The sequence below is a fragment of the Taudactylus pleione genome, unplaced genomic scaffold (assembly GCF_031769625.1).
Source record: "Taudactylus pleione unplaced genomic scaffold, aTauple2 ptg000039l, whole genome shotgun sequence".
Lineage (NCBI taxonomy): Eukaryota > Metazoa > Chordata > Amphibia > Anura > Myobatrachidae > Taudactylus > Taudactylus pleione.
In genome coordinates this window covers 6,581,698-6,605,810 of record NW_028284441.1, presented here as the reverse complement: position 1 = coordinate 6,605,810, position 24,113 = coordinate 6,581,698, and the positions used below count along the sequence as shown (strand labels likewise).

At 42.3% G+C, this 24,113-nt stretch overlaps 1 protein-coding gene across 2 annotated transcripts in view; it reads left to right on the top strand.

The window, feature by feature from the left end:
- Window positions 1-24,113, top strand: part of PLS3 (plastin 3) — a 103,947-nt gene that overhangs the window by 28,644 nt on the left and 51,190 nt on the right. For both annotated transcript variants that reach the window (XM_088453005.1, XM_088453000.1), the window contains exon 2: window positions 18,133-18,218. In XM_088453005.1, coding sequence (XP_088309131.1) covers window positions 18,152-18,218 — 67 coding nt within the window. In that variant the 5' untranslated portion in view covers window positions 18,133-18,151. The remainder of the gene's footprint in view (window positions 1-18,132; window positions 18,219-24,113) is intronic.

Sequence of the window (24,113 nt, the reverse complement as noted above, 5' to 3'; positions counted from 1 at the left end):
TGGTGTGTGGGGTTTATTTACTATGGGTGCAAGAATGTGTGTGTGTGTTTCAATGTAAACTCCCAAAATAACACCCTGCAGTCTAACCACATAGGCAGGTATTGGTTTAGTTTCTTATTTGTCAGTATCTTTATTAATTTATTATACCAATTAGTGTTGATAGTATTTAAACTGGAGGTTTGCTCTCTCCTTAGACTGCTGCGTGTAATATATGGCCATTGTGAGCAATCCAGTGTTGTCACTTGAGTTATTGCTGGACCCTTAACATAATTGGTTTCCTCTAGGAACAAGGATGGTGTAAAGGCCCCCATACATCAGAGATTGATTGCAGCAATCGTGCAATTTGCAATCGATTTGGATATAAAAATCTTTCCCTTTTTTAATCGATTGCAATCAATTGCAGAATTGCCACAATCGATTGTGTATAAAAATCTTTCCCTTTTTCAAATTGCACGATTGCTGCAATCAATCTCTGATGTATGGGGGCCTTTATACGTATGCACCTAATGGAAGCATCTGAAGCTACTTCCATTGAATTGATCCTTAGGGCATGACTAATGAAGCAGAACTGCTTTTGAAGATAAACAGTCTTTTATAAGTTGGATTGGTGTTGGTTATTAAGTTATCTTGTATTCAAGCACCAAACATGGAAGTAAATGTCTCCTACTGTATGTTGTCTTTTTAAAGCAGTTTTCAGCTGCTAATTTGGTTACAGGTAAGGTGTGGTTGGTCTTGTCAGTCAGACAGGTTTGCTTAGGTGACTCCACTTATCCATTGAATGTGTCATTCTCCTCCACACCCACGTACAGCCCACAAATATTGTGTAACACCAGTTGTTGAATTCAAGAACAGACAAAAAAACAAAACAAAATCAGTCGATAAAAGCTTCTAAGGGGAGTCAGACTTGGACCTGTTGCAGTGCTTATGTCTTTCTGCACTTTCTGTGGCTATAAACCTTTTAATACATGATCTACACTTAGTGCTTTGTTTGCCTGCCCATTGGATGCTTACATTTTGTGGATGAACCAATAATTGGCCTATCCCTTGCTTTGGGATCTGCTGACATCATTGAGGCATGTTGTGGGTGTGGTTTAATTAGTCATTCAGCCCACAAATTGGCTGCCCTTTCTGTGTGTAGATGATGGGTACACTTAATCCACAAAATGGAGTCTCACTTCATGAACAACATTCTGTGGTATAATATTTTAGTATAGGTTTGCTAAGTACAAACAAGAACGTGTTGTGTTTTTTGTTTGTTATTTGGAGACCTTAAATACACTTGGGTACCACAAAGTGGAGTCTGGTGAACACAGGGATCGTCGACACAATTTCATTGCTTTAACTTGAGTAATTGGGTAATTGTGTGGACATTTTCTTGTTTCTAGTCCTACTCACACTGATGCTTTGCATGACTTTTATGTTTTATTAACAGAGCCTGCATGCAGATGAACCACTTGCGGAACTCAAAATGCTCAGCAACAGTATATCATGTTATGCAACCAGTAGTCTCTGGCAGGGTTTAGGTTGGCATCTGATGGCAATACTCCTAATTTGCAGGTGGCATGGCAGCCTGCATATGGTCAGTTACTAATTGCATATTGCCGCACGGCTGGTCTGGTGCTGAAGGGAGAAAAAAAGTCTGCCCATAAAGTTGTTAAACCTCAACAATTGCCTCCAAAAGCTGTATAGGTGTTTATACAGAGTGTTTGTTGAACAGCAAACATAGTTATGATATATATATATATATATCATATAATATAATTTACTCAGCCTGTAAGCGAATTGCCTTTAAAATAATTCCCCTTTTTATGGTGCATTAAGGGTGTCGTCCGTCCCACCCCCTAGTAATTCTGTTTTGCAGTAGTAGTTGGGGTACAGTATCTAACACTGTGGGTTTGCAACCATTTTGCTTTGTGAAACCTGGAGGTTTGAGAGAGTTTTAAATGTCATCACTGAATTATTTCTTGAAAACCTGCAGAGCAAAAACTTGTCTAGACTAGTGCGTATTATTATAGGGGTACCAGGACCTGATGACCTCTGCACAGTGTAAGTTGGAAGGGAATCATCTGCTGCCTTTCTAGAATAAACTGGTTTTCCCTACCATCATGTGAGTTGGAGGGCAGCAGGGGAGTCGGCCAAGGGTTTTTCATGCACAGTTGAGGGTCATTGTTATCATGGTTTTTCAAACTACTATTTGTTCTGCACATGCCTTTGTCAGGGGAGTCAGCCATCGGTCTGCCGTGCTCTTTGTGATGTCTCTTTATGAAAGACCTACACAGTCCACGCACTCAAAGCACCACTCCCTAGCTGTAATGCAAAGTGCATGGAAATCCACCCAGGTACCACAATACATGGTATGTGCCGTTCTCCAGGGTTGCTCTTTTATGTTGCATATTTTACATTCTGTAGTTGCACTCAGTGTTTTGAAGGTGCTCGGAGCATAAAACAAGTATACTACATGGCTAAAAGAAAATATTTTGAGTATTTTCTCTCAATTAAGCACCTATAAAAAGCCAGAAACCAATTGTATCTCCCCAGCTCTGCAATGGGACATTGACAAGTGATCACGTGCTGTAATCTTCTGATGGAGCCTCTGCAGAGAATGGGTTGTGTTAATCAGTTGCACATAAAGCATTGTACAATGAGCATTCAGTCTGGTTAATACTAGTGATGGGGAACGCCTTTTGTGTCCTAATCTATAAATAATGTGTTCTTCCTCTCCATGCATAATGCAGTTAAGGAAAGGATTTTACAGGCTCCAGAAGTAGTTATGACTACACAGCACTGAGAGCTCTCACTGCATAGAAGTGGATTCACTCACTTTTGCCTGATTGCTATTTTCTCATCTCCTTAATTCGATCTGTCTTCCTCCATTCTCTGTCACTAAGGTAATGCAGTCTGATGTAAATGCTTTGAAGAATTAAGTTTTGCTTTTGGTGTAAAGACTGGAGCCTATTTGTATTATTGATATGATTTTGTTGCAGAATACAAAATAAAAAAAAACATAAACACACTCTTTGCATTTACCTTTAAAATAATCTTCCAGCTGAGTAGTGCTACAATGTTACACAGCAGGAGATTCAAACGGTGGACAAAAGTGTAGGCTGTTGGGTGCCCGCATCTATAGTGCCCTCCTGCTGTACCCATCACTGCCCCTGCCCACCGTGAAGCAGCAGAGCAGCACTACCCAGGTTTTTTTTCTTTGATTAGCAAACTAATCACATGGCTTTCTGTAACTTCTGCAGGATGAGCCCAAGGGAATAGTGGATGGAAATAAATGTCTAACAGAATATATCTGCACCAAGGTTTATGATTGCAATGGTTTAAACTGGGGTTATTAAATGTAACTGGTTTGTTTAATATGCTTCTTCGGGGGGTGGGTCCTCCTTTTATTCAAGTGGAGTCTAAAAAATTTATTATAGGATGAAGAAGTGTATATACCACCACCTAGCAATAGCTCAGATAAGCAGGTTGACACTGTTAGAGTAGTTTGATTATAGAATTTACTAGTACTATTTGTACTTGATTGTTATTACCAACCCCTCTGGGATGTAGGCGGCTTCCCCAATTTCAGAATCCTGACAGTTTGCCTAAGCAAGTATTAGGGTCAGAGGGAGACTAGGGTAAGGGCTATAATTCTCACAAAATCTGCGTCTGTATTCTGACCGTCGATATCCTGACTGTCGGGATCCCGTATCAAACTCACACCGCCATATGCATAGTTTAAAGGCCTTTAAAAATCTGCTGGGAATATTCTTTCCTACAATACTCCAATTGAAAATGACAAGTAATGTGAGTAGATGTACAGTACTTGTTACATAGTTGCTGACCTTTTCGCTGCCTCCTCCAGGTCGGCATTGCGGGGGGCGGGGCTTGGTTACTTTACAGGGGATGGGGGTCGGCATTGGGGGAAGGGGGGTGGTCAGGTCTATGGGCGACGGTGCTGAGTGGAGGTGGGCAGGATCAGGGTGTGACGGCGCAATCGAAATCTCCTCTGTTCGTGGCATGATACACTTCCACAAACGTGTTGTGAACATCAGACTTTGATAGATCTCTGTTCTTTTAAAAAGACAGGCAGCCCACTCACCTGATTGTCATCCCATAGGTTGAAAATACCTGACTCTAATTTCACCCTCAAATGATCTGCTAAGCCTAAAGGTTCACATACTTTTGCCATTCACAGATATGTGATATTGGATCATTTTCCTCAATAAAAAAAATGTGCACATCTAAATATCTTCCGATTTGTTTGATTTGGTTCTCTAACTACTTTTAGGACTTGTGTGACAATCTGAGGTGGTTATAGGCCAAATTTCAGCAGAAACATAGAAAATGCTGAAGGGTTCACAAACTTTCAAGCACCACTGTACAACAGAATGTAAAAGTCATGTATTTGTATACATAAATTTGTATGAGGTAATAATAGATTAAATAAACCATCATCAAACAGTGATAACAAAATATAAAGCACTCCCTTATGGTGCGTACACACTGGGCGATTAAAGTGGACGACTGAACGATAACGATATCGTTATCGTTCAGTCGTCCACTTTATCGTCCATTTTTAACACAAAAAAGATGAACGATGACGACGACGCGCGTTCCCGCGGGTCGTTCGTCATCCTCGTTCATCGGGCTGACATGCAGGCCAACCTGACGACCTCGTCAGGTTGCTGCATGTCAGGGAATGGGTGAGAGAGCCCGGCGCTGAACGATATCGCTAATGATATCGTTCAGCGGCTGTGCTCAATGTCATGAACGACATTGAGCACAGCCTGCCGGGGACACACTAGACGATATCGCTCAGGGAGCATATCGTCTAGTGTGTATGCACCTTAACAGTATGGGTGTCAGCTCAAACGGCATGCGGAATGCCGACTGTCTAAATACCGGCGCCGGAATCCCGATAGTGTCTGGTTCCCGGCTCCAGTATCCCGACCACCAGCATCCCAAAGATAAGTATCTGGGGTTAGGGGACTTTTCGGTTTAGGGGTTAGGCACTAGGGGGATAGTTTGGGTTAGGCACCAGGGGGATAGTTTGGGTTAGGCACCGGGGGGATAGTTTGGGTTAGGCACCAGGGGGATAGTTTGGGTTAGGCACTAGGGCGTAGGGTAAGGGTGTTAGGGAGCTTACCTTCTAGTGTCAGGATTCTGACTATCGTGATGCAGCTGTCGGTATTCTGACTGGCAGCATCCTGACCGCCGGCATCCCATACCCAACCAAGCTCAAACAGTAGAGGTATAACAGTGGTAGTCTGTTATGTACATTAATAATAACAAAACTGATGTTTTGTAGGGTTATGTATATTCTTATATGTCTGAAAGTGTTTAAGTGCAGTTTTGTCCAAAATTCTATAGTGTGAGAATGAATGAACAAAGTATTTTATTTGTAAGCAGGGTTGCATAAAATTGGATTTAAAAAAAAAAAAAAAAAAATGATTTATTTGATTTAAATCAGATTTTTTGGATTTAAATAGTTTTATTTATTCATTTTTTTTTTTTTTTTTTTTTTTTTTTTAAGTAAACGTTTTAAATTTAGAAATGCTTATTTAAAACCTTTTTTTTTATATAAAAAATCCTATTTAAATCCAATCCGTTTTTGATTTATTTATTTATTTTAAAAATCCAATTTTATGCAACCCTGTTTGTAAGTGAATATATGTTGTGACTTGTATGAAATATAGAGCAAAATCATGCTACTTATCAGTCTTTTATTTAAGTATATGTTGTAGGGTTTTCTTTTTTACTTGGCACTAGCACGTGTTCTATATAAGCGTTAACCTGTGATTATATTAATGAACATGAAGATTCCATTTGGTTCGCAGGAGTACATAATGCCAAATATTCCACTGGTTGTATTACTTACTTTTCACATTGAATGATTTGATTTCATAGCCATGTGAAATTACCTTTTGCTGATGGCTTGTAAGCAAGTGTGATTTTATTCTGATTGTCTGTATGTGCATTGCTTGTATTTTGATTATATTAAGGGTGGAAAAAAGTAGTCTGTTACCATGTAAATTCTGCTTACTATGTGTTAATGACCGGCATGCTTTCACACTTGTAAGGATAGTTTTAGTTATGGTTTTGTTGCATCTGATATGATTTTCATATAGGCGGTCTAAAATTTTTATGGCCCTTATTCCCTATGGGATGTAGTTATAATCCTGTCAGGCGGGATGCCAGCGCTGGAATGCTGACACCTGTCAGAATCCCAGCATCCTGATTGTTAGTTTTAGGGTTAGACACTGGGGGGATGTTTAGGATTATGGTGCAGGGGGGAGGTTATGTTTAGGCACTAGGGGTAGGGAGAGGTGGAGGGTTAGGACACTGACTGTCGGGTGTCTTTATCCTGACCCTGTTGGGATGTCGGTGTTGGGATCCTGAGCGCTGGCATCCCTTACCCAACCCTTTCCAATATACTCAATTACAAATCTGCAGGCATTCTGATATTTGCTTTCCACCTTCTAAGTTGCACTAGACAAAATCTTCTTGTTGGTGATGATTTTTTAGTGCTGGGTTCTTGTACTTGATTGAACCTCCCTTTTCCCTTGGAAGAACCTGATGTCTTTGTGACATTGGTTCAACAAGGTGCTGGAAATATTTCTTTGAGGTTCTAGTCGATGATGGCATCACACAGTTCGTGTTATATCACATTTCAAAACTGCTCTGTTGGCTCTAGGTCTGGTGGCTGTGGAGGCCAATGGAGCACACGGAACTCATTGTCCTGTTCATGGAACCAAGTTCAGATACTCAGATTACATGTGCTTAGTAACATGGCGTTCTCCTGTTGGAAGTAGCCATTAGAAGTAGACTGCTGCCAAAAAATCATGTGCATGGTCGCTATCAAAACTTAGACATTTTTGTTAAGTGTTTGTCCTCTGTAACCTCAGTTTCCTGTTCTGAGATGACTAATGTGGAACTCTGCAGTACTCCATCCACTTTAATGTTTGACATGTTATGTGTTCAGAGATGCCCTTTTCCATACCACTGTTATATCCTATGGTTATTTGAGTTACCGTTTCCCTTCTGTCAGCTTGATCCAGTCCGGCTGTTCTATCATCAAAGAAGTGTTTCTTCACTCACCGGACCGCCTCTCAGTGCATATTTTGTGCACCATTCTTGGTAAACTCTAAATTCTATTGTGCTTGAAAATCCCAAGAAATCATCATCGGTGTCTGAGATACTCCAACCACCCTGTCTGGCACAACAAGCGTTTTCTGGTCACAAGCACGAAGATCACATGTCTTCAGAAGTTTGATCTTAACAATCGTCTCTGCATGGAGTTGCTGCCATATAATTGGCTGATTTCATAAAATGTAATCCTAAATAAAACTTTGGTTGGATTACGCAGAACACTGTACATTGAATTTGGTTGAAGAGAGCAAAATAAGTCAAAATGATGACTTTGGCACAAGTACACATCTGGTATCCCAGGAAATTACCATGCAATGTATTCATTTAAAAGTAACAATGTAAGTTATGTTTATAATTACAGTTGTTAGTGATGCGTAATGTCGCAAAAGGAAATCTAGCAAAACCTATGCTGATCCAGCTAACATGCGGCGCCTATGTTCTTGGAGAGACATCGTCAATATGGTGAAGAAATGTTTTTTTCCTTTTGATATGCCACCTGCTGAATGACTTATTGCATGTATTTTAAAATTCTTGCTCTGCCCCAGACTGATCAATATTGTGAAATGTCTGGTACGTTCTCTACACTTGAGTTTTAACATATGCTGCTTGTGTTTATTTTTTTTGCGAAATCCTGTTGGAATTAAGATGACCTCTTACAAAACGACTGAGACCACTTTTTTTTCTCCTTCACAATCTCTCTAATGCTTGGTAAGCATTCTTCAATTAGGAACTATCCTTCTGGTGCACAAGAATTTGAAGGACTGATAAGGTGCTGAAACAGCTGGGCCTAAAGCTGGGTACACGCTGTACGATGTAGGTAACCATCCAATCTCATTAGCCATTTCCCTTGAACTCCTGGACAAACGATATTGTGCATACACATGGAATGGTTGTACAAACGATATACAGATGGGTCGTTAACGATATATAGTTTGGCAGCAAACAACCTCACGATGCATCTTCTGTCTGTCAGCTGGCATAAAATGGTGGAGGGGAGTGGCCAGGAAAAGTGACGCCAAATAGTTTTTCGTCCACTTCATCGTGCATATACACAGAACGATGTGCGCCAATTCAAGAGACAGGTCGAGATCTTTCTGCACGTTCAAGAGATCAGCGACCATGATCAACGACAGTGGGAGCACGCATCGGCACCGTTATCATACCTACCCACGGCAGATTTTAAGCTATGTGTCGTTCTAATCGGTCGAAAATGGCCAAATTGTTTTAAAAAATTGTACCGTGTGTGGGGGCCTTAACTCTTTTTTGCATTATTTGTATATATGTCTTTTCTGGCTCCATAAAGAGAAGTGTCTCTATAACGATTTATTAAAAAGTGATTTCATTGATGGACAAAGCCCTGTAACTCTGAGGCTCTGGCATTCTCTCGGCTACGTCTAATAGCTGCCAAATGCAGGAAGGTGGTTAGTTACAATCTCCATCTCTGATGTGTGTATAATTATTTGATGGATTGATAGAGCAGGTTAAGTGTGTTTTATGTGGTTTACATTCTAAACTGATCATAGTGTTGTTCAACCATTCCTAATCTATAATCTTGTTAATGGCTTTCTGTGATGTCAGTACTTCTATGCAACTTGATGTTTAAAACAGAGTGTACCGTATACGTTAAATGACCATTTTATGTATAGATAGAACACTTACCTTTGGGGTTTCTCATGTGCGTCTAAGAGCATACTTGCCAAGTTGCCAACTTTTTTTGATCTCCCCTCCTGAGAGATCACGGAGGGGGAGGACCAAGTTGCATGTTCTGAGGTGTGGAGACGCCATCAGGGCCAGCTATCAATCACGCACACCTCGCCCATTTGATGCAGTAGGGAGCACTTTTCCTCTGGGAGTCCAGTTCCCTAAATTCGTGAGTCTTCCTTGGACATTGCAGGAGAATAGCAAGTGTGCCTATGAGATAATGTTCTAAGAAATTCTCTCAACTGAATGTGGGATAATTTCCATGTTCTATTAAGTCACCTGTGCACAGTTAAAGAGATTTGTTGTTTATCTCTAAAAATGTACTTCCATGGTAACAGAGTAAGGTGACGTTATGTTACTGTGCCATCAAATAACCATCCCAGGGTGGCTCCTCTATGATTACCCAAACGATGAATCTGCTTTGATCTGTATTTTGAGGACAATCATGTACACCGTCATTCATGTTGTGGCTCTGCAGGGAGCAGGTTGTAGTCCTATCACAGGGCTTTTATTTTTGGATTCCCAAAGATGTGTACAATATATACATATTCCTGGGTACCTGGTACGTTTCCAGTTATAAGTGGTAATGCAGTAGAACAGTGACTAAATCCTGCCTTAGACCAGCTATCTCTAGGCATTTCTAACCATTTTGTTGTACCAACTTTCTGCTCAGTTTAATACTTAAAAACTCTTGAAGCAGGTTGAAAGTTTGTAAAGAAAATGAACCTAGATGATTGTTTGCATCTTACAGTTTCTGTTAAGAACCATTTTACCTCCTCTGATGCAAGGTATTCAGTCAGAACACATTTTTATATTTGAACTATATAAATGCCAAGCACAATTGAATCATCTTTCCAGGATTAGTTTTATGGTAGCAGGAAGTTGTACTGCGTAAGTCTTGTGTCTGCAGTTTGGATGTCTCAGTGACAGGCTAATGACGAGTCATCTCCTATCCTGGCAGTCAGTGCGGATGTGATACAGTGTTCCAATGGTCCCAAGTGAGTGTGTGAATTGATCTGCATATGATTTCATCTAAAATGGTATCTTGGCTTCAGGGAGGAGGCCTCTAGTTTGCTAGAATTGTTTTAAGTTGGGGTTTATTGCAAATGTTAAGGTTTTCTTTTTTCTGTTTACTCATTACAGGATTGCACACACTTAGGGCCATATTCAATTAGAGGCGAAAAGTCCAAGGTCGGACTTTTCACCATCATAGCCGTTTTTCCTGGGGATAGAGTATTGGGCGCGTGCCAGTGTATCCCCGTATTACATTAGGATTCTGCGAAAGCGGGACACTGCGGAAAGGTAAGTAGCAAAGTCCTGTCACTTTTTGGGGAAATCAGCCTGTCTCCCCCCAAAAGATGGTCTGACATGGGGGATCACTATGGGTACCCCTGAATTGGCCTGCTAAAAGTATTTAGGGTTTTTAAACTGTCAGCCTGTGCTTTTATGATATTCTGTAATTTTAAGCACTGCTGCTGTCTGTAGAACTCAAGCCTGCCCACTCTGCGTTCCGCTCGTGCATCCAGTAGCTGTTTACGTCCACAGGCCTTTTATTATTATTATTATTATTATTATTATTATTATTATTGTTTATTTATATGGCGCCACAAGTGTTCCGCAGCGCCTTACAAAGTACATAAACAAATAGATTGATTTACAGTAGAGTACAATACATTACAGGACATGGATAATATACATTGCTACATTCACGACCATAACACCCAGATAAGCAACAATGCAAAGCAATCAAGTGTTAGGTGCCCTGGTAGAGAGTAAGAAGTAGATGAAGGTATAGTAAGGAGATGCACAAGAGGGTAGAGTGCCCTGCTCAAAGGAGCTTACACGCCTTGCACCATAGACCCAGTTTTGTGCCTGCTGGTTCACTCTGTGCACGGTAATTGCTGATGCCCCCAAACAATTGACCAGTGCAACGGTTATGCTACTGCTGGCACCACTGCTACGATTTCTCTCCAACTATCCTTTTTCATTTAAAGTCCATCAGATTGCATTGTCTACCCGGTATTTCATGAGTGATGCACGTAATTAGTCTCTGTATACCTTCACCATTCCGTTCTTATACAGATTTTTCCCATCAGCATTATCTGCAGAATAGCTACTTTGCATAAAATTGCCTGGTGGTCGTAATCATTTGGCCACTGTATAGTGTTATTAAGGCATACACAACACTCCTTTATACTGTGTTCTGCATATTTTACTCATGGATTAATAAAATGTGTATATTAAAAAATAAAATGCTTTGTGACTATATAATACCCCTTTTATACCAAAAGTCCTGGTTCTGACCCGGGGTTTGGAACACATTTCCAACCCGAATCAGACCCGGCACAGACCCCTTTCCCACTGCGGTGCCAACCCGGGTTATGCCCGGGTCGGCACAATTCACACCGGACCTGGGTCTGCAGTGACCCGGGTCTTCTGGCGTTACAGTGGATACTTGGAGGAGATGTCCTCTCCAAGTGCCGCTGAAGCCAGCCGATAGGTTAGTATGCGGCGTTACCTGGATCATCGTGACCCGGGTCGTGCCGTTTACACTGTATGGTGAAACAGGTATGACCCGTGCTTTGCCCTGAAAGCTAGCCGGATCGAATCCCCAGGTCACTGGACCCGGGTTGATCCATTTACATTGACAAAAATCCCAGCTTGATGCGTGTTCATGTGCATCAACCCAGGATTTTTAAGTCAGTGTAAAAGGAGTATAACAAAGCACTTCTAAGGCACGCCGTAAACATACAATAAGTGTACACCTTTTTAAGTTTGACACTTCCACATGGTGTTTGACAAGCTTTTATGTAAAACTGAACTACAAAACCGAGTCTTCAGTCCATGTATTTGCAGACTAATATAAGGCTCCTAACACCCCATGAGGTCATGTGGACACTTATAGTAAGTGTAAATAGTCACACCTCTGCATGCATTGTAACTATATACATAGCTATGTGTGCACACCTTGGGAGAATTCTGGACAGAACTAACACGCAGGACTGTTTCCTGTACAAAGGTAAACTGTCTATTAATCACTGAGGTTTAGCATATACTAGAGAGTACATGTCTAATATCAATTTGGATACAGACAGGGATATACAAATATGGTTGATCCATTAATGAATATAAATGCCTTGGTGATCTGGAGATTTAGATTCAGAAGAGGGACAAGAATGGAGCTAGGGGGACATGTCATTTATGTATATTCACATTGAATGGTAAGTCGCTGACCCTTTGCAGGGCACGTCCAATGGATTATTGTTTGATTTCTGTCTTCTAAGTTTAGTGTAGTGAGCTCACATAGGACACACCCTGCATTTACTGTGTGTGCTTTTTTGTGTTAAATGTAATTTGCCTCATTCTATCTGTTTGACGACAAAGCAGCAGGAGCTATAGCAAATCCTGGCAGAGTAGAAGGTATTTTTTTATTTTTTATTATTATTATTATTACTATTATTATTATTTTGAGTGTTTAAAGTAAATGTTTATTTACGCCACCTTGTTTTTTTTTTTTTCTGTTGCATTTTGTTTGATGTTTTTGTCGTTGGGGTGATTAAGTCTAAAACAATATATTTTAATGTGAATGTGCTGGTTCTATTACTGACTGTTTTTACTTCTATCATATTAATATTGAAACCATTCATTTTTGTGTTTTTTATGTAATAGTGTCCTATGTACATGATGACAGATTTTCTAGTTAATGGAATGCATCAAGCTAGGACTGTGACCTGGGTTTAAGGCAGGGGTGGGCAAGAAACGGCCCTCCAGCTGCTGATGAACTGCACATCCCCAGCATGCCCTGCAACAATTTTTGCATAGCCAAAAAGCAAAACTGTGGCAGGGCATGCTGGGATATGTGGTTCTACAATAGCTGGGGGGGGGGTTGTTATGGTATAGTTTTATACATTTCATTTTGTTAGTCTATTTTTATTTCAGTGAAATCTATTTTATACAGAAGAGCATTTAATCTAAACCTAAATTACTGCTCGATTTTCTGTAGTTTTTTTTTTTTCTACTAAAGTCTCCCAACCCTGCCATGTGCTATAAACAGAACTGTAATCATTGGCTGTAATTTATCAGTCTACATTAAACAAGAACATTTCAATATGCGTTGCTTCATTCAAATGTTACTGTAAAGCAGACCATACACGGTGCGATGTCCCAACATTCAGATGTGTTGTACGATTTCCCTTGAAATTCTGAAGTGGTGTACGATTGTACATATGAGCATACGGTACAGATGCATTGTTTCCGATTGCTAATCGTTCTTTTAGCAATACGGATTTTGCAAGACCTTGTACATCGCACATTGGATCTTTCGGATGCAAAACAGCGTACAATGTGTGTCACATCGTACATGATAGGTCGAAATCTTACCGCTTTTCCATAAGATCTACAATGCAGAATTTCGACGGCGGGGACGTGCATAGCCCTCGTACAAATACCACACACGATTTGTCGATGCGATTTATCTAAATCGGCCATATCGTGCACAGTGTATGGCCTGCATCAGTCTAACCAGCTTTTTAACCATGAGCATTTGTCTTCTGGTTTGTTGCTGTACCCTGCTCATTAGTTTGACCTTGGCAGAGAAAGCAATGACCTCATTCATCTCCCAAAATGCACATCTGTAGATAACGAAGTCTACATGAGCAGAGAATATTATCCTGTTTAATAATAAGGTAAACATAAAGGCTACTGTACTCCCCTGTAGGGTCATTCACACTCCACTTCTGTTAGATTAAAGTGCAGACAGACATTTTGTAAGCTGGAACCATATTGATGCAAATGGAACCTGTCAGCTCATCTGGAAATCTGAATATGGCTGTATTCAAAATCACTGGTGCCCAGCATGCTTTTCTTATCCTTTCTTTACTCAAAAACTCAGAATGACTGTAACACAAGAATTTGTGGTATCTACATACTAGTCACAGTCCATGGGCTGACAATGTGTCAAGTTAACAAGTCTCTTGAGTTTTAAAACCTGACCTCTATTGGTGTATCTGCTCAGACCCGACTTGTAATATGATATGTTTGCTTAAAGCCAGGTTAAAGCTGCAATCCCACATGTTTTATGTTTTTTAAGCAGGTTACACATGATTGCTGTTTTCCTTAGCTATTCTGCAGATCATCATAAGCTTAAGGCCGGCACACACACATTAGACGATGTTAACGATGCATCCTGGCAAGCTGCTGGCATTGGCAAGTGCATACACACTTGCCGATGCCGGGAGCGATCGCATGAGAGGGCAGGGGGCCTTGACCTCGCTGACTGTCACCTGTCGGACCTGAATGCAGGCCCGACGGGCGATGCCGCTGACTATGCGCTGGAGTGCGCATCGTCGGTGACATTGAGGGCACACACTAGACGATGTGCCTGATGTAGTCAAATTCGGCCGGATCGGACAACATATCTGTCAGGCATTGTTGTTTTACCTTCATAAATTGTTAGTATGTCATGTTATGGAAAGGGGTGGGGAAGGGTCATAGGACAGATAGATCTCAAAGGGGCATTCCAAAGCCTCTCTAAATCATGCCATGTAACTGTGGTTGCCATGGTGTGACACTCTGTAGAAGCATAAATCATTGATAGCAGTCTGTAAAAAAAAAACAAAAAAAAACCTTGATGCTTCTATAACTGGCCACAGTTTTTTTTTGTTTTTGTTTTTTTTAGAGGGTCAAAAGGATCCAAGTAGACATTTTATTGTAAACTTTACAGACCTGCTATCTATGGGCCCAGCATCCTTATATAGAATTAACAAAGGTGTGTAAAATCTCTCTATTCCAAAACTCTTGAAATTTGGTATCTTCTAGGAAAGTATATACCATAATCTGTGGCACCATGTCTAATATTTTTGTTCCCTCATACTGCTTCAGACATCAAATTTATTGATGCTGCTCGGTGATTGTCCATGTATATGACATTTAGTACCAAGCACCAATAGTAACTTCAGCGATATTCATTTTATCTCCTGGCTTTGTAGAAGTTCTGAATAAGATGCAATGCCTGTAGCCTATATCAGATTTCTTCAATAAATAAAAACAAGGTTGGTGTTGGTGTAAGTAAGGTATTTGGGTTGAGTATGTGTGAACTTGAAGAGACTCGTTTTAAGAATTTGGGTGAGTCTGTTTGTCTCACATAGTTTGTAGACTGCAGTTTTCTGAAAGCGAGTTTCTAAACTACCCTCCTGTCTGGTGATCTAATTGCATACTTTCCTACTTTTGAAAAAGCTTTTCAGGGATATTGTGAAAGCAATACCTATGGAATTAAATTTAACGCAAATTCAATAGCGGCGGGAAGGTGCTCCTGGAGTTATTAATTCAGCTCGACTGAAGGATTTCTTCATGCACCCCTCTTGGGGAGCAGGCAGAAATCTGACAAAACTGCTTGGGCCATGCTGTTTTCTGCCCTGAGCGCGGCAGAAACAGCATCGCGGCAGGCACTTAAGTCTGAGAATGCCGGTTCTCGCATCTAGACACCATGTGTAAGGCGCAATAACGGGCATTCTCCAACATAACAGCGGACTTAATTTGAATAGCTGTGGGTGCTCCTTCCCGGCGCTGTTAAATTCGCATTGAATTGAGCCCTGCGACCGCAGCAGTAGTAGACTCTGGGCACAAGTTGCCATTTTCCCAGCAATTTCCTTTGCGCAAAACCCTGGGAAAATGGCCACGGCGGCCGTTTTCCCGCATTTTGTGCAGGGCTGAGACACCCGATGCGGGACCTCGGAGAGGTAAGTATTAGATAATATGGGTGCAGGGTGTGCGGTGTGGACCCCCATGGACCCTGACCTGCACCCATTATAGATATGCCCCTGTTATGGAGCCCTGGGCACAATATAGGTTTTGACTCCTCCGTTTATCAAACGAGTAAAAATGTGTTAGAGCAGTGGCCCCCACAGTTTCTCTCTGTATGCTGTGACTTGACTTATATGAATAAATCTCTTTAAATTTACTTTCTACAAATCCGGGTTTGCACAGTTTCTATGCAGCAAGTTTGCAGATACTGTACATGGCATAGATCTTTATATCATGCAGCATACTGGAGTTCTCTCATTAGAGGCCGAACCTTCTTTCCTATCCTGTTTGTTTCCCAATAATGTCATTTTAAAACTCAAAATGTATAAATATAAAGGCGGGAACTGGCTGGCTAATGCATCATGGGATTTCTGGTAAGGGACGTCTCGCTGGCTTCAGCCCGCACCTCAAATACCACCAAGATTTCCATAAAATACTGTAAAATGGTTACCCGGAAATCTCTGCAGGTGTAGATTGTCGAAATGAATCAGCCCCATATTGTATGAACCGAAATCTGTATATAAGTTAAAAGGGGATGGATGTCCTCCGTTGATATTTTAACCACATCCCGTTTAAAGAAACCAGAAGTATTTTTGTTAGTGAAATTGTGGGGAGTTCGGCCATTTTTATCATAAGTTTTGGACGTGTTCCATAAATGTAAAATTTTTTGGGAGGAGGTATTTTCTCTGATTAATAGCGTTCGGTCTTGTGTTATCTCCCTCTCTGAAACTGGCGATTCTTCAAATATATCCTGTACTTATTAAAGAGTCTCAAAGATACGTGTTAGGTCATATATGTATAGCAGCACTTGCCCAGAATTGGAAACTTCCCCACCCCCCTCCCCTGCTCAAGGTATTTAAAAAAAAATAAAAAAATTTCAGTTTCATTTTGAGATGGAGGCTGCTTTAGTGCTGTATTGATTCCAGGTTTCTTCCCCACTTGTGAAATGGCTGCCATGGCATGAGTTTGTTTCAGACAGGGAAGGTGCACAATTTCTCCATATGTTGTTACTATCTGATCTGTGTCAGTTTAGTCTAAATGAGGCTACCTCTTCTTGACTTAAGGGGCCTATCCATTACCAGACTTTGTGAGCAATGCGACCAAAACCACCTTGTTTTGGTCGGATTGTTCACAAAGTCGGGTAATGGATAGCCGGCAAGGACCAGCGATGCGTGTGCACACTGGGTCCTTGCCGTCCCCGACTGTCAACTGAACATGCCCGTCAACCTGACGACACTCGTCAGGTTCGGCATGTTCAGGGATAAGGAGGTCGGGCTCCTTCACTTAATGACGTTCAGTGCGGGCACCGCACCTCGGCAACCTGAAGGTCTGAACGCTGGAAGCTCAGACTTTCATGTCGCGTGGTGGATACCCCCCTTTACTGTAATCTTTACGTTTTCCCGTTATAATGTTTATATTTGGTATTATTATGATACGATAATCTGATTTCTTTTCATTTAGGTTATGATATTTTGGCATCTCTTATGTATCCTTTCTTTTTTTATTTTTTTCTCTTTGCTGTATCCCATATTTTTTGGAAAACAATAAAATAGATGTGTGAAAAATAAATAAAAAAAAGAAACCAGGATATTACCTCATTGCTCACAAACTAGTGTACCAAGAAGTGGGGAGCAAAATACGTAATGGCGGCATGTTGGAGGAATACAGAATATTGTGTGCCAAGTACAGGGCCTCAGGGGGACATTGCGCTGATTACATCAGGCAGACCATGCCCCCGTATATTGAGGTTGTAGATATCCTAGCCTTCCTGCACATGTATGTTTCGGTTGAATCTGTAAGCATTATTTGCCCAATACCATTGAGTACTCTGATTAATGTATGTTAGTGAAGTGCAGGCTGGTCAGCCTTAATACAGTCACATGACGATATTTTCCGGTCATAAATGTCTGACAATCTTTACAACAGAGTACTTTTTTCTGTTGCAATGTTCTGCTGATCTATCATTTTGCATGCCATTGTTTGGCCCAATCTTTTGGGCAACATAAAAGATAACAATATGTGTAGTTTGGGCAATGGCCAACTTGCATAGATGTATTTAGGGTGCTGCAGCTAGCAGATTGGTGTAATGCTGAGCCACATACATGCAACAGTGTCTTCAGCATCATTTAAATTAGCAGCTTGTGATGGCAGCAAATTTCTGCCAGTATATGGAATTTTCCCTCTAATTAATACTCCTGAATAGTACCGGTCTCCTATGTCATTTTATGTAAAGTGAACTAAATGTTGAAATGTTCATTTAGATTTCTGTTTTAATGTGGAACTGTAATAGTCGTTTTAAGCTTTTCAGTTCAGATTAGTTTAATATGATTCCAAATATATCGATTTTGCTAATGCCAGGCACAGGAAATGGGCTTTGTCTAAATTTTATTCTGCAAATAGTAATGAATATTATTAATGGAAAAATGGCACATTTATGGTTTCTTCTCACACTTGTGTGGTTTGATTTTTATGAATTTGTTTTTTCCTTTTTAGGGTATTGCTGCGCACAACAATGGCACACACAACCCATGTCTCCAAAGATGAACTGGAAGAACTGAGAGAGGCTTTTTGTAGAGTTGGTAAGTCAGTTGTTGTTGTACCTTGTGTGGTATTGTAATCAGGTGTTCTATTTCCTGGTGCTAGAAGTAATCCCCTCTAGTGTTGTACATTTTAGATCAATCTTTATGGAAGAAGCCATTTTCAGAAGCTCTCCACTTGACATTAAATTCCATGGGGCAGATTCAATTAGCCGCGATAAAATGAAAACTTACCGCCGGAGAAGTTTTCGCACTATTTGCTTGTTTTGGTGCGATATTTTCACGTCGTTTGGCAATTCGCACTCCGATTTTTCGCCCTATCCTATTACCAAAGACGCAAAAACGCATACTTGCGAAAACTATGCATGGCGGAACAAGGAAAAGTACAGCACATTTTGGGGAAATCAGTTTGTACCCCATAAAAAGCCTAACTGACACATAGAAAATAAATATAGAAGTGTATTAATAGCCCTAATAAAAATATTTTGAGTTCTTAAATTGTCAAATGGCTGTTATATGCAGAAGTGATGAAAAATGATAAAAAAATAATAATAATTTTTTGAGAAAATAATTGCTGTAGTTAAATGGGGGATACATACAAATGGGTGCTAGTATATATTGTCTCTATAAAATGCATTGTTAAAAATACACCTGTTGCAGCCACCTGCAATTCTAAAAACTCCTGTCCCATTCATACAGCCCCCCAAAATACCTGACCCAACACTTTAAAACCCATTTTCCAACACTTTTTAAATTTTCACCCCAAAAATGACATTATTAGGGGGAATTAAGTTAAATAAAAAAATATTTTTGCCTAATTAATGGGTCCAAAGTGTTCTGAACCAAACCCCCACATTTTTAGCCAAAAATAGGGAATTTGCAAATTTTTTTTCACCTGCTCTGAGATGGTTAAAACTTTTCGCCGTTTTTTTGTCTATGGGGTTGTAGCACATGAAAAAAACCATGCCAATAGGATTGCACTTTTTTGTGCAAAAAAGTTCACACCTGCGAGCGCTTTTTGCGGTTAATTGAATCCGGCCCCATATCGCAACAGTCCATGAAGGAGCTTTCCTTAGGAATAAGGTGACACTGCTGTATTTGAATTTCTAAAACAATGTTTTGCCTGAATCTATTTAACTTGGCACAAAGGTTCATATTCAGGTACTTCATTAAAGTTGGCACAAAGTTTAAAGTGCCAAATATTGTGAAAGGATACTTTTTACATTAAGAGGTCTTGGAGTAATGTTGACCTAACTGGTTGGTTGTTTTGCGTTTCTTTATCTTCAATTATATAGATTATTTAATGATGTACAGTTACTGTATTTGTACAGCTTGCACATATACAGTACAGAAAATATTAAGTCATTCACATCAGATACTGCCCCAGTAGAGATTGCAATCTATATTCCATATCACATGTGCACATATGCACTAGGGTTCATTTTTTATTTATTTTTTGTTACTATCCAATTAATCTACCAGTATGTTTTTGGATTGTGGGAGGTAACTGGAGTACCCAGAAGAAGTTTGCAGAAACATGGGAAGAACATACAAGCTAGGGCAATGGTGGGACATGAACCCAAGACCTGAGTGCTGTGAGACAGTAAGGTACATAGCTATAAAATTACTACCATTGTTTATTCATGTACAGTATATGCCCATCTTTAAATAGTTCTTAATCTGTTCGATACCCATTTGATTATTGTACTTCCTTCAGAGTGGTGGTTGCATACAGTATAGACTTGCAAAATATAGGTCTCACACCAGAACTTCCCAAACTCCACCCTCGTCTGCAAAAAAACGACTGCTTGTGGTCAAAACAAGGTCAAAAAAAGGTTTGCGAATGTGGACTGTATCGCCAACATTGGGATTGTTCTAAGTATGGGTTAGGGGCAAATGGCAGCATTTTTATGGAGTGTGTGTGCTATAGGTTTTGTCAGCCATCTGAAAGGATTGAAAATGATGATTTCATATAGGTGGAGGATTCCGGTATTGGTATATTACTCTGATGCCTATTGTAGGTGATTCAGATCTTGTTCAAAAATGCAGTTTACAAATATATATTTTGTGATTACTCCTTGCAGTTCTCTTTACACTTCCATGAATATTATAGTGCTTATTTCAAAATGAGAGAGACAGAAGGCATGTAATAAACGAAGTTGGATACCTTGAGCCGCCATCTAGAAGTTTAGGGGGGTGATTGCCTGGCAGTTGCCCTCCATCTATTTACAGATTTGGTGACTGGATGACAGTTGGCCCCTATCTAGGTTTTATGTATTATCTCCTAGGGGCTAGCAGTTTGGAATCGGTATGATTTACCGCCGGACACATGTCCAGGGGTTGGAATCCCAACACCAGCATCCTGGCAGCAGTGGAAATCCCAATCGTCCTCCGGTAAGTACAGTATTAGCTAACCTAATTCTACCCCATAACCCTCCATTAGGGGTGCCTAATCCTAACCCCCCTGCCCCCAGTACCTAACCCTAATCCCCCCTCTAAGTGCCTAAACCTATCCCCCCCCCTTCCCCACTACCTAAACCGAAGTCCCCCGGGGGGGTGCCTAACCCTAACCCCCCCCCCCCTTTCCTTAGCCTATACCTAACCTCCCGGGGGTGGTGCCTAACCCTAAGTCACCCCCCCCCCCCCCCGCAGCTATCCGCGCCCGGCGTCCCATCGATCGGGATGCTGGGCGTCGGGCTCCCGGCGTATGTCTATTGACAGACGTCAGCATGTCGACGCCTGCTTTAGACCCTTGCCGGGATATGACAGTCGGGAAGCCGACTGTTGGGATTACTTCTGCCGGCTTCCCGACTGCGTACCAGCAGTTTGACCCCATTTAGGACTATCCTGTGGAGTAGAGAGTTTAAGCAAAAGTCTGGCCTCATTTTTATTGCTCTGATTTTGATGCAGTGTACACTGAAATAATGTGTAGCCCTAGCACAGCTTTGGGGTTTGAGTTTGGCCACTGGTTTGAATTAATTTCTAGTTTTCAAAATACGACATGTTTTTGTACGAAGCCATGTTTGGTTACCATAATATTGCTGCACATTGTATATGTTTAGTTTAAGATGGCGAAAACCAACCAAAAAAATAAATACAAAAAGACATTCTTCGTTTTCAAGGGCAGATTTCTATAATAAAACCTACGTATATAGATAGTCTTTGTTGTATTGTAAAGGTCGCAGAATGCCAAGGCAAGAACAATAAAGTTTTTATATATATATATATATATATATATATATATATATATATATATATATATATATATATATATATATATATTATATTTTCTACTTCAGGGTCCATAGGGGGTCCACAGGGTTGACCTTGGGGTATAGCTGGATCTGGATCCACGGGCACCACGCAGTTAAAGCTTTGCTGCTCCCAGGATGCACTTGGGTCCGTCCTCCTCTATACTCCGCCCCTGGCCACAGGCACCTCCGTTTTAGTTGGTGCCCGGCCGGAGTCGGGTCACCCTGGGCAGTGGGGCTGCATAAGCAGCCCCTAAGCTTTAATTTAAATTTTTATTTTTTTTTTTGCAAAAAAAAAAAAAAACATTTTATTTTTTACTATCTTCAGAGCGGCAGCATAAGACTGTCCATCGGACGTCCCTGCTGCCGCTCCAACAAGCCCCGCTGGCGCTGCGACGCCGGTACTGATCCGGGGATCGCAGCGGGACCCCGGAGTCAGTACTAGCGTGGCTCCGGCAGCTCCCACTGACTGCTGCCGGATTCTACGGGGCCAGGTAAGCCGCGTGTAGCGCTTCGCGCTGCACGCGGGGGAAGTCAAATGCAGTCTTTCAGCCGCCGGTCTCTGGGGACAGACCGGCGGCGCTAGCAGCGGTGGCGGGCTCCCCCTCTTCAGGAATACCCCGCGTGACCGCTGGCCCCCGGGGTGTAAGTACCGGCGGGGAACCGGCTTCCCCGGGGGTTTAGTACTAGCAGGGGAGGTAGCCTTCCCTGCTTCAGTGCTCCTCCCCTCAGCCCAGCGCGCCTTCTCTCATGTGTGCTGGCGTCGCTGGGCTGTTATCTCCTGGCCACTCCTCCTCAGAGCTCTCCGGCGGCCATCTTCACAGCCAGCATCGCAGAGCTCCCGGGCGGATACAGTGGACCAGTCCCCCTGCATACCTCTCCCCCTGCAAAGGACAGTGTTCGCAGCGCTATAGTTCTCCCAGACACTGAATCTGGGAGGTTGATTGTAGCGGAAGGTGCAGTGAGTATAACTTCTCTGCATGGTATGTGACTTTTGCTAGTGCTGCTGTCTGCTTTTTTCTACTTACTGTCAGCTTTTTACCTATCCCTTTCCTTCTCCTACGGCCCGCAGGTGCGTGGGGGAGGGGTGTTCTTTCTGTCTACCTCACTTATATAGATCTACGTATTTGTGAGGTCCGTCACATACAGCGGTGTGCTACTCAGTACCAGATTGTGGGCTGTTTGTGTTGCATACTTGGGAGTGCGCAGGTGTTATACGCCTTTACCTCTTTTCGGTGATACTTCTTTTATTGCAAAAGTTTTGTGTTATGTCTGATGAGGAGAAGGAGTGCTCCGTGGCTCCTGTGTTGTTTTCCTGCTGACGCTGTTCGGCAGGGGTTGATGGGGCGGATTTGTCTCAGGACGGTCTGTGCGGACGGTGCCAGCTGGTACCTGGTCCCTCTAAACCCCCAGTGGCGCAGGATCCTCCGTGGGAGATGTTTACACAAGTGCTGGCGTCGATCGCGGATCGGCTGGCGGTCCTGACTGCGGGCCCTTCCAGGGCGTTGCCCCAGCCTACCATCCCCCGTTCCCCGGGCATGACGCGTCTGGTGCAGTCTCCTCCCGGGTCTCAGACTGTGGGTCCTTATGCGGGTTTGCCTGTGTACGTGCAATCTCCCACGGTACCACAGCAGTCGATGGTACTGTTTCAGGGGTATCCTCAAACGGTACCCCCTCCCTGGGTGGATGTCCTCTCCAGCTCTGTTCAGAGCCTGGCGGCTTCGTCATCGGCCTTTCAAACTATGTTGCACAGTGATTTGCCCCCACGGGCGTCCAAGCGAACCGTTTCGGCTTCATTGGCGGCACAGTTTACGGACACGGACGTGTCTTCGGATGACTGGGAGATCCATGAAGACTCGGATGCTGGGGCCCAGGAGGTGGAGGCTAAGTCCTCCATTAATGTACCGGCATTGGTTAGGGCAGTGCGGGCCATCCTTCATATAGAGGAGGATGCGCCGGCTCCCAGGTCGAAGTACACTAATTTTAAGAAGGCCAAGGTAGCTTCGACGGTTTTTCCCCTGTCTGATCAGTTAACGGATCATATGGCAGGGGCCTGGCAGTTGCCCAGCAAGAGGTTCCAACCGCAGAAACGGTTGGCTTCAAACTATCCTTTTCCTGAGGCTCATTGCAGGAAGTGGGAAACTCCGCCTGCCGTGGATTCCCACGTTACCCGCTTAATTAAAAGCGCTACGCTGCCTTTGCCGTCGATCTCGTTCCTGAAAGATCCCACGGACAGGAAAGTGGAGACTTGTTTAAAGTCTATCTACTCTCTCTCGGGGGCGGTTGCCCATCCGTCCATGGCCATCTCTTGGGTGGCTAAGGCCATCGAGAGCTGGGCCAACGCCTTGGAGGATACCTTTCCGGAAAATGCTCCGGAGATCCAGAGAGCGTTGATAGGACAAATGAGGGATGCGGCCTCCTACATTGGGGAAGCATCGTTAGATGCAAGCCTGCTGACCTCTCGGGTGTCGGCTGCAGCTGTGTCGGCACGTCGGTCCTTGTGGCTGAGGTCTTGGAGAGCTGACGCAGACTCCAAAAAGGGGCTGGAGGCCTTACCTTTTAAGGGGGAGTTGCTTTTTGGTCCAGACTTGGACAAAATTGTGGATACTCTAGCTAAGTCTAAATCAGCTTTCCTCCCTTCGGCTTCTGCACCTACCAAAGTACGGAGCTCTGCCTTTCGGTCCTT